The sequence below is a fragment of the Ornithorhynchus anatinus genome, chromosome X1, assembly GCF_004115215.2.
Source record: "Ornithorhynchus anatinus isolate Pmale09 chromosome X1, mOrnAna1.pri.v4, whole genome shotgun sequence".
Taxonomy (NCBI): Eukaryota; Metazoa; Chordata; class Mammalia; order Monotremata; family Ornithorhynchidae; genus Ornithorhynchus; species Ornithorhynchus anatinus.
In genome coordinates, this window is record NC_041749.1 from 70195790 (window position 1) to 70208050 (window position 12261).

At 49.6% G+C, this 12261-nt stretch overlaps 1 protein-coding gene across 1 annotated transcript; it reads right to left on the reverse strand.

Moving 5' to 3' along the window:
- Positions 1-312: 312 nt before the first annotated feature.
- On the reverse strand, positions 313-6149 carry LOC114806608 (protein ATP6V1FNB). The gene is made up of 3 exons (XM_029052006.1): positions 5926-6149; positions 4012-4483; positions 313-594 (listed from the first exon to the last, which is right to left on the reverse strand). The coding sequence occupies exons 2-3, from the start codon at positions 4472-4474 to the stop codon at positions 476-478; spliced, it is 582 nt and encodes a 193-aa protein (XP_028907839.1). The 5' UTR covers positions 4475-4483; positions 5926-6149; the 3' UTR covers positions 313-475.
- Positions 6150-12261: the final 6112 nt, after the last annotated feature.

Below are 12261 nucleotides of genomic sequence, written 5' to 3' on the forward strand. Positions count from 1 at the left end.
AAGAGCACAGGCTTTGGAGTCAGAGGTCATGAGTTCGAATTCCGGCTCTGCCACTTGTCAGCTGTGTGACTGTGGGCAAGTCACTTCACTTCTCTGTGCCTCAGTTACCTCATCTGTAAAATGGGGATTAAGACTGTGAGCCCCCCGTGGGACAACCTGATTCCCTTGTGTCTACTCCAGTGCTTAGAACAGTGCTTGGCACATAGTAAGCGCTTAATAAATACCTACATTATTATTCCTCTCAATCCCTGGAGCCGACGGAAAACTAATGAGCTCTGTGCCATTTCTGAATTCACCCCGAACAAATCCCACTCAGTTTTTAATGTATTTATTTATTTTCAAAAATTTCAAAATGTTCCAGAAAAGCCACCCAGCTATTGACATAGTCTCTGCCTACAATGATCTTACAATCTAGAGGATGAGTTTACATCCCCAATCGGCATTTCTATCCTCCACAAGCTCTGTTCCCCTGGGTTCACAGCAACTGGTCAGTCCGGCAAGGAGGGTAGAAGATTCCATTTCGGAAGTAGAAAGTGTCCTTGATGACCCGAGATCTGGCATGACCTGGAGCTTTGGCTTCTTTTATAGCGTCACCTGAAAAAACACCAAAGTCTTGGCTTTCATGTGATTTAGCAGCTCGGGAGGAAGGAGGGACAACAGGAAGCACCACACTGACTCCAAGACCATGCATGCACTGCCCGCTTTGCTCCTGCCCTATTGTCTAGTCTTGCAAATTGACTGGTTGGTTCCTCTCTAGACTGTAAGCTCCTTGTGGGCAGGGAATGTGTCTACCAACTCTGTTTAATTGTACTCCCCCAAGCACTTAGTACGCTGTTCTGCACCCAGTATGTGCTCAATAAATACTACTGATTGATTCCTTGCTTTCCTCCTCAGGCTGGTGATATCAGCAGGGAGTTCAGATGGCAGTCAATCAATCTATCAGTACTATATATTGTCTCCTGTGTGCCAGAAACTGTCCTCAGCACTTGGGAGAGTACAATAGAATGAGTAGATAATTGATCCAGGCCCTTAAGTATTCATTCAATAGTATTTATTGAGCGCTTACTATGTGCAGAGCACTGTACTAAGCGCTTGGAATGAACAAGTCGGGAACAGATAGAGACAGTCCCTGCCGTTTGACGGGCTTACAGTCTAATCGAGGGAGACGGACAGACGAGAACAATGGCAATAAATAGAGTCAAGGGGAAGAACATCTCGTAAAAACAATGGCAACTAAATAGAATCAAGGCGATGTACATTTCATTAACAAAATAAATAGGGTAATGAAAATATATACAGTTGAGCGGACGAGTACAGTGCTGAGGGGATGGGAAGGGAGAGGGGGAGGAGCAGAGGGAAAGGGGGAAAAGAGGGTTTAGCTGCGGAGAGGTGAAGGCGGGGTGGTAGAGGGAGTAGAGGGAGAAGGGGAGCTCAGTCTGGGAAGGCCTCTTGGAGGAGGTGAGTTTTAAGTAGGGTTTTGAAGAGGGAAAGAGAATCAGTTTGGCGGAGGTGAGGAGGGAGGGTGTTCCGGGACCGTGGGAGGATGTGGCCCAGGGGTCGACGGCGGGATAGGCGAGACCGAGGGACGGTGAGGAGGTGGGCGGCAGAGGAGCGGAGCATGCGGGGTGGGCAGTAGAAAGAGAGAAGGGAGGAGAGGGCAAGGTGATGTAGAGCCTCGAAGCCTAGAGTGAGGAGTTTTTGTTTGGAGTGGAGGTTGATAGGCAACCACTGGAGTTGTTTAAGAAGGGGAGTGACATGCCCAGATCGTTTCTGCAGGAAGATGAGCTGGGCAGCGGAGTGAAGAATAGACCGGAGAGGGGCGAGAGAGGAGGAAGGGAGGTCAGAGAGAAGGCTGACACAGTAGTCTAGCCGGGATATAACGAGAGCCCGTAGCAGTAAGGTAGCCATTTGGGTGGAGAGGAAAGGGTGGATCTTGGTGATATTGTAAAGGTGAAACCGGCAGGTCTTGGTAACGGATAGGATGTGTGGGGTGAACGAGAGGGACGAGTCAAGGATGACACCGAGATTGCGGGCCTGAGAGACGGGAAGGACGGTCGTGCCATCCACAATGATATTGAGAAGTCTGGGAGAGGACCGGGTTTGGGAGGGAAGATGAGGAGCTCAGTCTCGCTCATGTTGAGTTTTAGGTGGCGGGCCGACATCCAGGTGGAGACGTCCTGGAGGCAGGAGGAGATGCGAGCCTGAAGGGAGGGGGAGAGGACAGGGGTGGAGATGTAGATCTGCGTGTCATCTGCGTAGAGATGGTAGTCAAAGCCGTGAGAGCGAATGAGTTCACCGAGGGAGTGAGTGTAAATGGAGAACAGAAGAGGGCCAAGAACTGACCCTTGAGGAACTCCAACAGTTAAAGGATAGGAGGGGGAGGAGGCGCCAGCGAAGGAGACCGAGAATGACCGGCCAGAGAGGTAAGAGGAGAACCAGGAGAGGACGGAGTCCGTGAAGCCAAGGTGAGATAAGGTATGGAGGAGGAGGGGATGGTCGACAGTGTCAAAGGCAGCAGAGAGGTCAAGGAGGATCAGAATGGAGTAGGAGCCATTGGATTTGGCAAGAAGGAGGTCACGGGTGACCTTAGAGAGAGCAGTCTCGGTAGAGTGGAGGGGATGGAAGCCAGATTGGAGGGGGTCTAGGAAAGAATGAGAGTTAAGGAATTCTAAGCATTGATTGTAGACGACTCGTTCTAGGATTTTGGAAAGGAAGGGTAGTAGGGAGATAGGGCGATAACTGGAGGGGGAAGTGGGGTCAAGAGCGGGTTTTTTAGGATGGGGGAGACATGGGCATGTTTGAAGGCAGAGGGGAAGGAGCCATTGGAGATTGAGTGGTTAAAAATAGAAGTTAAGGAAGGGAGGAGGGCTGGGCGATGGTAGCTTACAATGTAGTGGGGGTGGGAGGGGAGACCGACATTAACATAAATTACAGGTAAGAGAAGTAAGAGAGCATAAATATATATACATGAGTGCTCCAGGGAGTTGTGAGCCTTTAAGTTCTTAGATCAATCAACCAATCAATGACATTTATTGAGTGCTGATTGGAGCTTACTGTACTAAGTGCTTGGAAAAGTACAGTATAATAGAGTTGGTGGACACATTCCCTGCTCACAAGGAGCTTACCTGTCAAGGAAGTGCTGAAATGGCAGTTGAGAGTCCATAAAGTGGGGAGATTAGAAACCAATCAAAGAAGACCCCCTAGAAGAGGTGTGATTTCAGATTTAATTCACCTCTACGCCCAGGCCGGAAGAAACATTTTATAAATTAATTCACATTTTTACATGCCTGCAGTCTGATTCCTTCTAGGTGCTGAGCTGTATTCCATGCAGGATCTAGCTACCTGTACCCCTCCAAGAGGAGCTTCCCCTCCAATCCCTCAGAGGGGAAAGTTCGACTTGAGTAAGGAGCACAGGGCCTGTTCCCAATCTGTAGCCATAACTCTATAGGGCAGCTCGGAGAGCAATAGCACCAATCCTGGCCCTTATCAGTGTGCATTTGATACAGTCTTCAGCCAGGAGAGAGCGAGGGGCCTCTGCTTGGCTCAGGGTCCGAGGCCAAGCACAGTTCCAGTCCTGACCTGCCTTCCTTCAATCCCCTCCTCTCCAGGGAAGCTCTCTTTTCCTCTCAATCCCTGGTGCCAATGGGAAACTAATGAGCTCTGTGCCATTTCTTAATTCACCCTGAACAAATCCCACTCAGTTTTTAATGTATTTATTTATTTTCAAAAATCTCAAAATGTGCCAGAAAAGCCACCCAGCTACTAGCATCCATGACAGGATGTATAAAACCTTTTTAAAGAGTCATTTATAACAAGATGGAAAGGAACTGCTGGCTGACAACTTGGGGAGGGTGGACTCCAGATGTTCTGCCCAATCAAAAAAAGGGGAAAAGGGAGAGGGAAGGGGAAGGGAAGGATGATCTCCGGAAAAAGGAAAAATTGAGAGAGGGGCCTAGTGGATGGAAAATCACCCCAGTTCCACCAACAGTAAGGAGGGGACCCTAGCCTTACCTAAGCACCATCCATAGTCCCAGGATGACAGGACAGGATACTTGAACCCCTCCTCAGGCTTTTGCTGCTGCCTCTCCCTCAGATACTGGAGTCTCCCTCTGCCCTCATGGGAGACGCCCTGGTACAGCAACCGCAACAACCGTGGACTGGCAGGCCTCATTTCGGCCAGGAGAGGCTTGGACTTCACACACTCCCCTTGGCCTTTCTTCTCTGCCTCCTGCGGAGGCCAGACCCCCACTGCCCTTCTCCCAAAGCGCTGGGTCTCTGTGTCCTCAAGTTTAGGGGAGTTGATGATGGTGGACAGAAGGCCCTTCTGGGTAGAGATCGGGTGTTTCTTCACAGGGCCAGGAGCTTTCAGATGACCCTTGTCATAATGAACTCTCCAGGCTACTCTGCTATAGGTTTCCTTTTCTATGAGTTCGCGCCAGCAATTCTGGTTGCGTGTCGTGAGCAGATCCTTCATTCTTGAAGGCTGGAAGGAAATAGGGAGAGAGAGAGCTCTTTGGTCGATAGAACAGGCATCGACAACTCTATCCCTGGGCTCCCTTGTGTTTGGGATAAGTCACTTCCGGGTGGCCTCTGGTCTCCATGGAGACTGAGCCTCGGGATTGAGTTCTTACTGTTGCCAAGGGAGGCTGTTTCTCCTCAGCAACCCCACTGACAGACAGGAGGCACCATCAAGGGAGGGAGTCAAACCTAATTAGGCAGCTGGAAGTCAGAGAAAGATTAATTGCTCTCCCCCTGGGGGTTCAGGGGACAAAGAGGGAAGGGCAGAGCTTTGCTAAGGCAATAAACTGGGGATTCAGACCAAGGGAGTGTCACCCAGCACAATGGAACTCTCGCAGCACTCCTGTCTGTCCTAGGCAGACCCTCTTTTATTAAATGCTCAGTGCTGGGCAGGGAATGTGTCTGTGTATTTTTATATTATAATAATAATTGTGGTATTTAAGTGCTTACTATGCAACAAGGCACTGTACTAAGCACTGGGGTGGAGACAAGCAAATCAGCCCACATGGGGCTCCCAGACTCAGTCCCCATTTCACAGATGAGGTAACTGAGGCCCAGAGAATTAAAGTCACTTGCCCAACGTTACACAGGAGACAAGTGGCAGAGCTGGGATTAGAACCCAGGTCCTCTGACTCCCAGGCCCGTGCTCTTTCCACTAGGCCATATTGCTTTTCTGTCCACACTGCTACTCTTCTGTCCATCAATCTGTCCCCAGAACTGGATTCAGCAGAGATCACTTTGGGGACATTACTGAGTATTAGAGAAATAAAGTGGAAATCACTGGACCCCTGACGAGGGGCTATAAGCATACATGGCCACTTCTGCTCTTACTTTGGAGGGAACCAGACCCTGTTTTGGGGTGGGAGGCTAGGCCAGCCAAGTGATTGGACTTGAGCTATCTCAAACCCATGCAGGGCTCTAGGAGCCTTTAAGAGCAGGATTCTTAGGTGCCTGTAAAAGTTGATCTATAGTCATTTCTGCAGGCAGAGGGATGGATAAGATGATCTCCCAAGGTGCTTTCTTGACCTGATGATAAAAACCCTCAATCCTTGATGACAGTGACACCTAGTGGCTCTAGAGACATGCTCAACCACACCCAAGCGTTTATTTGGGTCACGCAATCCTCCCTTCACAAATCCTCCATCCTTTCTTTTCTCCCTTCTCCCTCAAACACCAAACAATAAACAAAGTAACTGCGCACATGCGCACACGCACACACACACACACACTGTCCTCTCAGAGACAACACACAGGCGCTTTTGTTGAAACAACTGGACAACCTATGCTAACCTAGTGCTTTAGTGTCCGTCTTTTAAAGTTGAAAATCCAGTTTGGGATTAGGCAGGAGGCAGGAGAAGGAGAAAGAGGAAGAGCAAGCAGAGCCGGCCAACAGGTGGGACTCATTACCTTTTAAGCAGCTTCCCAGGCTGCAGATCCACAATCAAACAACTCCACAATCAAACAACTCTCCTCTTCCGGCCTCCCTTCCTGTCCACTGAAAACATACGAAGCAGCCAGTAAAGGAAAGGTGTCCAGGTTTTAACTAAGCCAGGCTGATCCCAAACAGAGAACAGATCAGAACAAAGCTGCAAACTCAAAAATGGAGATCGTGGAAGTACTCATGAGGTTGTGAGGACAGGCTCTCTCCTCCCAGCATCCTTAATTAGGGCCCGCCCTCTCACAGACCTCCAATGCAGAGAGACCTTCTAGATGGGAGCCTGATCATCTTTCATTCACCCCCTGGCTAAAGGTGGGGGTGGGATGTGATGAGAATGCCAAAAAGAAGACATTGGAAATCACTGTCCACTGGTATCTTGAATCTTAGCCTCTGCCCAGCTCCAGATAACTTCCTTCTCCCAGCATTTCTTAGGCACCAAGTTTGGAATTACAAAAAAAAAGTTGAAATTCTGCCAGCTAGAGAAAGACCCTATTTTTTGCTGTCATGTTTGACTGGGATTTTTTTTTTTAAATACCCCATCCATTCCATGCTGTAAACATCAACATGATAGATACCAGAATCTCATTCATTCATTCATTCAATAGTATTTATTGAGCGCTTACTATGTGCAGAGCACTGTACTAAGCGCTTGGGATGAACAAGTCGGCAACAGATAGAGACAGTCCCTGCCGTTTGACGGGCTTACAGTCTAATCGGGGGAGACGGACAGACAAGAACAATGGCACTAAACAGCGTCAAGGGGAAGAACATCTCGTAAAAACAATGGCAACTAAATAGAATCAAGGCGATGTACAATTCATTAACAAAATAAATAGGGTAACGAAAATATATACAGTTGAGCGGACGAGTACAGTGCTGTGGGGATGGGAAGGGAGAGGTGGAGGAGCAGAGGGAAAAGGGGAAAATGAGGCTTTAGCTGCGGAGAGGTAAAGGGGGGATGGCAGAGGGAGTAGAGGGGGAAGAGGAGCTCAGTCTGGGAACGCCTCTTGGAGGAGGTGATTTTTAAGTAAGGTTTTGAAGAGGGAAAGAGAATCAGTTTGGCGGAGGTGAGGAGGGAGGGCGTTCCAGGACCGCGGGAGGACGTGACCCAGGGGTCGACGGCGGGATAGGCGAGACCGAGGGACGGTGAGGAGGTGGGCGGCAGAGGAGCGGAGCGTGCGGGGTGGGCGGTAGAAAGAGAGAAGGGAGGAGAGGTAGGAAGGGGCAAGGTGATGGAGAGCCTTGAAGCCTAGAGTGAGGAGTTTTTGTTTGGAGCGGAGGTCGATAGGCAACCACTGGAGTTGTTTAAGAAGGGGAGTGACATGCCCAGATCGTTTCTGCAGGAAGATGAGCCGGGCAGCGGAGTGAAGAATAGACCGGAGCGGGGCGAGAGAGGAGGAAGGGAGGTCAGAGAGAAGGCTGACACAGTAGTCTAGCCGGGATATAACGAGAGCCCGTAATAGTAAGGTAGCCGTTTGGGTGGAGAGGAAAGGCCGGATCTTGGCGATATTGTAGAGGTGAAACCGGCAGGTCTTGGTAACGGATAGGATGTGTGGGGTGAACGAGAGGGACGAGTCAAGGATGACACCGAGATTGCGGGCCTGCGGGACGGGAAGGATGGTCGTGCCATCCACGGTGATGGAGAAGTCTGGGAGCGGACCGGGCTTGGGAGGGAAGATGAGGAGCTCAGTCTTGCTCATGTTGAGTTTTAGGTGGCGGGCCGACATCCAGGTGGAGACGTCCCGGAGGCAGGAGGAGATGCGAGCCTGAAGGGAGGGGGAGAGGACAGGGGTGGAGATGTAGATCTGCGTGTCATCTGCGTAGAGATGGTAGTCAAAGCCGTGAGAGCGGATGAGTTCACCGAGGGAGTGAGTGTAAATGGAGAACAGAAGAGGGCCAAGAACTGACCCTTGAGGAACTCCAACAGTTAAAGGATGGGAGGGGGAGGAGGCTCCAGCGTAGGAGACCGAGAATGATCGGCCAGAGAGGTAAGAGGAGAACCAGGAGAGGACAGAGTCCGTGAAGCCAAGGTGAGATAAGGTATGGAGGAGGAGGGGATGGTCGACAGTGTCAAAGGCAGCAGAGAGGTCAAGGAGGATCAGAATGGAGTAGGAGCCATTGGATTTGGCAAGAAGGAGGTCATGGGTGACCTTAGAGAGAGCAGTCTCGGTAGAGTGGAGGGGACGGAAGCCAGATTGGAGGGGGTCTAGGAGAGAATGGGAGTTAAGGAATTCTAGGCATCGATTGTAGACGACTCGTTCTAAGATTTTGGAAAGGAAGGGTAGTAGGGAAATAGGACGACAACTGGAGGGGGAAGTGGGGTCAAGAGCGGGTTTTTTTAGGATGGGGGAGACGTGGGCATGTTTGAAGGCAGAGGGGAAGGAGCCCTTGGAGATTGAGTGGTTAAAAATAGAAGTTAAGGAAGGGAGGAGGGCAGGGGCGATGGTTTTAAGAAGGTGAGAGGGAATGGGGTCCGAGGCGCAGGTGGAGGGGGTGGCACTTGCGAGGAGGGAGGAGATCTCCTCTGAGGATACTGCAGGGAAGGATGGGAAAGTAGGGGAGGGGGTTGTTGGGGGGGAGGGGAGAGGCGGAGGGGTGACTTTGGGGAGCTCAGACCTGATCGTGTTGATTTTCGTGAGGAAATAGGTGGCCAGATCATTAGGGGTGAGAGATGGGGGAGGGGGAGGAACAGGGGGCCTAAGGAGAGAGTTAAAGGTCCAGAACAATCGGCGGGGGTGACGGGCATGGGTGTCAATGAGGGAGGAGAAGAAGCTTTGCCTGGCGGAGGAGAGGGCAGAGTTAAGGCAGGAAAGGATAAATTTGAAGTGTGTGAGGTCGGCTCGGTGCTTGGACTTTCGCCAGCAGCGCTCAGCAGCTCGAGCATAGGAGCGTAGGAGGCGGACGGAGGAGGTGATCCGGGGCTGTGGGTTAGTGGAGCGAGAGCGGCGGAGGGAAAGGGGGGGCGAGAGAGTCGAGATGAGTAGAGAGGGTGGAGTTGAGAGCGGAGACCCGCTCGTCGAGAGTGGGAAGAGAGGACAGGGCGGCAAGGTGAGGCAAGATGCTATTGGAAAGACGGATGGGATCGAGAGAGCGGAGGTCTCTGTGGGGCAGTAGCGAAGATTTGCAGGGGGAGGGAGTGTGAGAGATGAGGCAGGTGAGAAGGTTATGGTCAGAGATAGGGATTTCAGAGTTGGTGTACTTCAGCCAATACTTGACATTTTTACTTTCACTTCCAATTAGCCTTCCAGGACTTATTCCAACCTCCTCCATTGGCAGATCTGTGAAAAGTGGAGGCTCACTTGAAGGTTTCATATTTGCTTTTGCTACAGGCATTTACTATGTGTCAAGCACTGTGGTAGATACAAGATAAGACACAAGAAACAAGATAATCAGATTGGACACAGTCCCTGTCCAATATGGGCTCATAGTCTAAGTAGGAGGGAGTAGAATTGAACCCCCATTTTACAGATGAGGAAACTGAGCCACAGAGAAGTGACTTGCCCAAGGTCACACAGCAGGCAAGTGGCAGAGTCAGGATTAGAACTCTGAGTCACAGGCCCATGCTATTTCCACTAGGTCATGCTGCTTTCTATCTAAAGTTGGGTGTCCATCGGGCTCTGGGGAAGGGGCTACCAGCGTAAAAAAAAAAACCCAATAGCATTTGAGGGTGTGTGCAAAACACTAGGGAGAGTGGACTAGTTAGAGGACACACTCCTTGCCCTCAAGGAGCTTTACCCTCTAATGAGTGAGGGAGATGCTTTTGGGTTTTTGTGATTTAAGTTTTAAAACTAGAAAGGAAAGAGTAACCTTGCCCCTTCCTCCCTGACCTCACTACTCTCCTTTTAAAATCCAGCCCATACACTTTGCTCCTCTAGTGCTAACCTTCTCACTGTGCCTCGATCTTGCCTACCTTATCACCGACCCCTAGCCCTCATCCTGCCTCTGGCCTGGAATGCCCTCCTTCCTCAAATCCGACAGACAATTGCTCTCCACCACCACCCCCAAGACCTATTGAAGGCACATCTCCTCCAGAGGGCCTTCCCAGTCTAAGCCCCTCCTTTCCTCTTCTCCCCTTCCCATCTGCATCACCCTGACCTGCTCCCTTTGTTCTTCCCCCATCCCAGCCCCAAAGCACTTCTGTACACATCTGTAATTTATTTGTATTAATATCTGTCTCCCTGCCCTCTAGACCATGTCATTGTGCGCAGGGAATGTGTCCATTTATTGTTTTATTGTAGTCTCCCAAGCACTTAGTACAGTGCTCTGCACACAGTAAGTTCTCAATAAATACAATTGAATTGCCCTCTCTCGATGGGACGGTCACACGTTTTGGGGCTCCATCCGGCCACTCCAAAAGTCCGTAGTGGGAGGAGGGAACACAACAGCTTTGGTGGTTGCAGAAGTGGGGTAGCGGCCAGAGCAGCAGCAGTGGCGGTGGCAGTGGCAGCAGGGATGAGAGGTTGCTGAGACTGCCTAGTCTTCTTGCCATCTCCTTTCCTCCTTGATCCTTGGAGTTTCTGGCATGACATTTCCAGCTATGCAGGAAGCTCCAAGGAACAGCCCAGGAACGGTTCGCTCAGCCATGGTGGTCACTGCAAAAGAGCTGATGCTGCCACTTTTGAGCACCACAGCCTGGGCTGAACAGCAGTGGCAGTTGGCTACTCTGGTCTGTCCCAACTGGCAATGGACACGCTGGGGTAAGCGCATCTCCTCATCTCCTTTTCTCTCCCCGCCGACCCCCTTATCTCTCCTGCAAAGCCTTCCCCACCCTTAACTGCATTGGACCCCCCCCCCAAAGTGGAAGAGGGAAAGTTACTCAGATACATACTCTCGGGTCCTTCATCACGGTTAAATAGCAAGTTCCAAAATGAAAGGCTCAAACTGTAGCCATAGATCACAATTACGGATGTCAAGGTGCCTCCGTTTCAAGGCCTCCGTGGGGAAGGGCATGAGGGGTGGTATTGGGAGATTCATCTCAAATACTAAACTCATGAGATGAATGGGTGGATTCGAAGCTGCCTTTCCTGAACTCATCATAATGAGAATAAGGCAACTGTTGTGAGGAAAAATTCCTCCTACTACAAATTTTGTACATTGTACATTTATAAGAAAATCTGATGGAGCAAAAAAAAATCCTGATATAGTTTGTCCTTTAGTTCTCACTCCCACACACTGACCTTTCCATCTTCTGTATGCTCAGATTCATCTGTATTTTAATAAGAAAAAAAAATCCTACCAAATTTTGAAGAGACTTGGCAGATAGTTGGAGAGTTTGGGGTCAACTTCACTGAAAAGGCATACTCATTGGGAGACTGTTATCTAGAAACACTTCTTTTCATCTTTGCAAAGCGTTGACATGAGGACTTCGCTTTAAGTCTTCCAGTCACATCTCCTCTCCTTCATATGTTCTCTGGACTGTCCATCATCTAACTGGGTGAGTAGAGCAGAGGAGAGGATATACCTTTTGGCAGAAAATTATTTCAGACAAGGGGCGAGTGGAAGAGTGGCAGGAATCATAGTTTACCCTTAGACTTTATGCTGTTAATTTTTAAAGCCCTAAAGAATTTCAAAGGAAATTGAATCCATATGTTTCATTCATTTACCAGACTTTCCTCAAAGATGCCTTTAAGGCCTAGAAATTAAAATGCAGGGGGAGGAAGGAGGAAAGGCAAGGGATGGAGAGGAGGTGTCCAGTAACTTGATATTTACTAAAAGTTTCAAAATGAAGAGAAGAGCTTGTTTTAAAATTTAGTTTATGCTCAGTAGCAAGTGTTTTTTTATAACCATTATTTTTGGGCTATAGAGTTTTCCCTACTTACTCAAATGCTAGCGACATGTTTTGAGAAGCAGCGTGGCTTAGTGGAACAGGCACGGGCTTGGGAGTCAGAGGTCATGGGTTCTAATGCTGGCTCTGCTACTTACCAGTTGTGTGACTTTGGGCAAGTCACTTAACTTCTCTGTGCCTCAGTTACCTCATCTGTAAAATGGGGATTAAGACTGTGAGCCCCACATGGGACAACCTCATTACCTCGCATCTACCCTAGAGCTTATAACAGTGCTTGGCACATATTAAGCACTTAACAAATACCATCATTATTGTTATGTTTGAGGAATGGGAACTTTTTTGAAATATACAAGCAACATGGTCACTGCCCCGCCTCTTGCCGAGCATGGACCTCTACTACCAAGCATGTTTCCCACCATGGCTGGGGCCTAACTCGTCCCTCCCCAAATCTCACTGACAGGCAGTCTTCCTTTTTCAGCCTCAAGGTCCAAAAACCTCTTAATAATATTTGTTAAGTGTC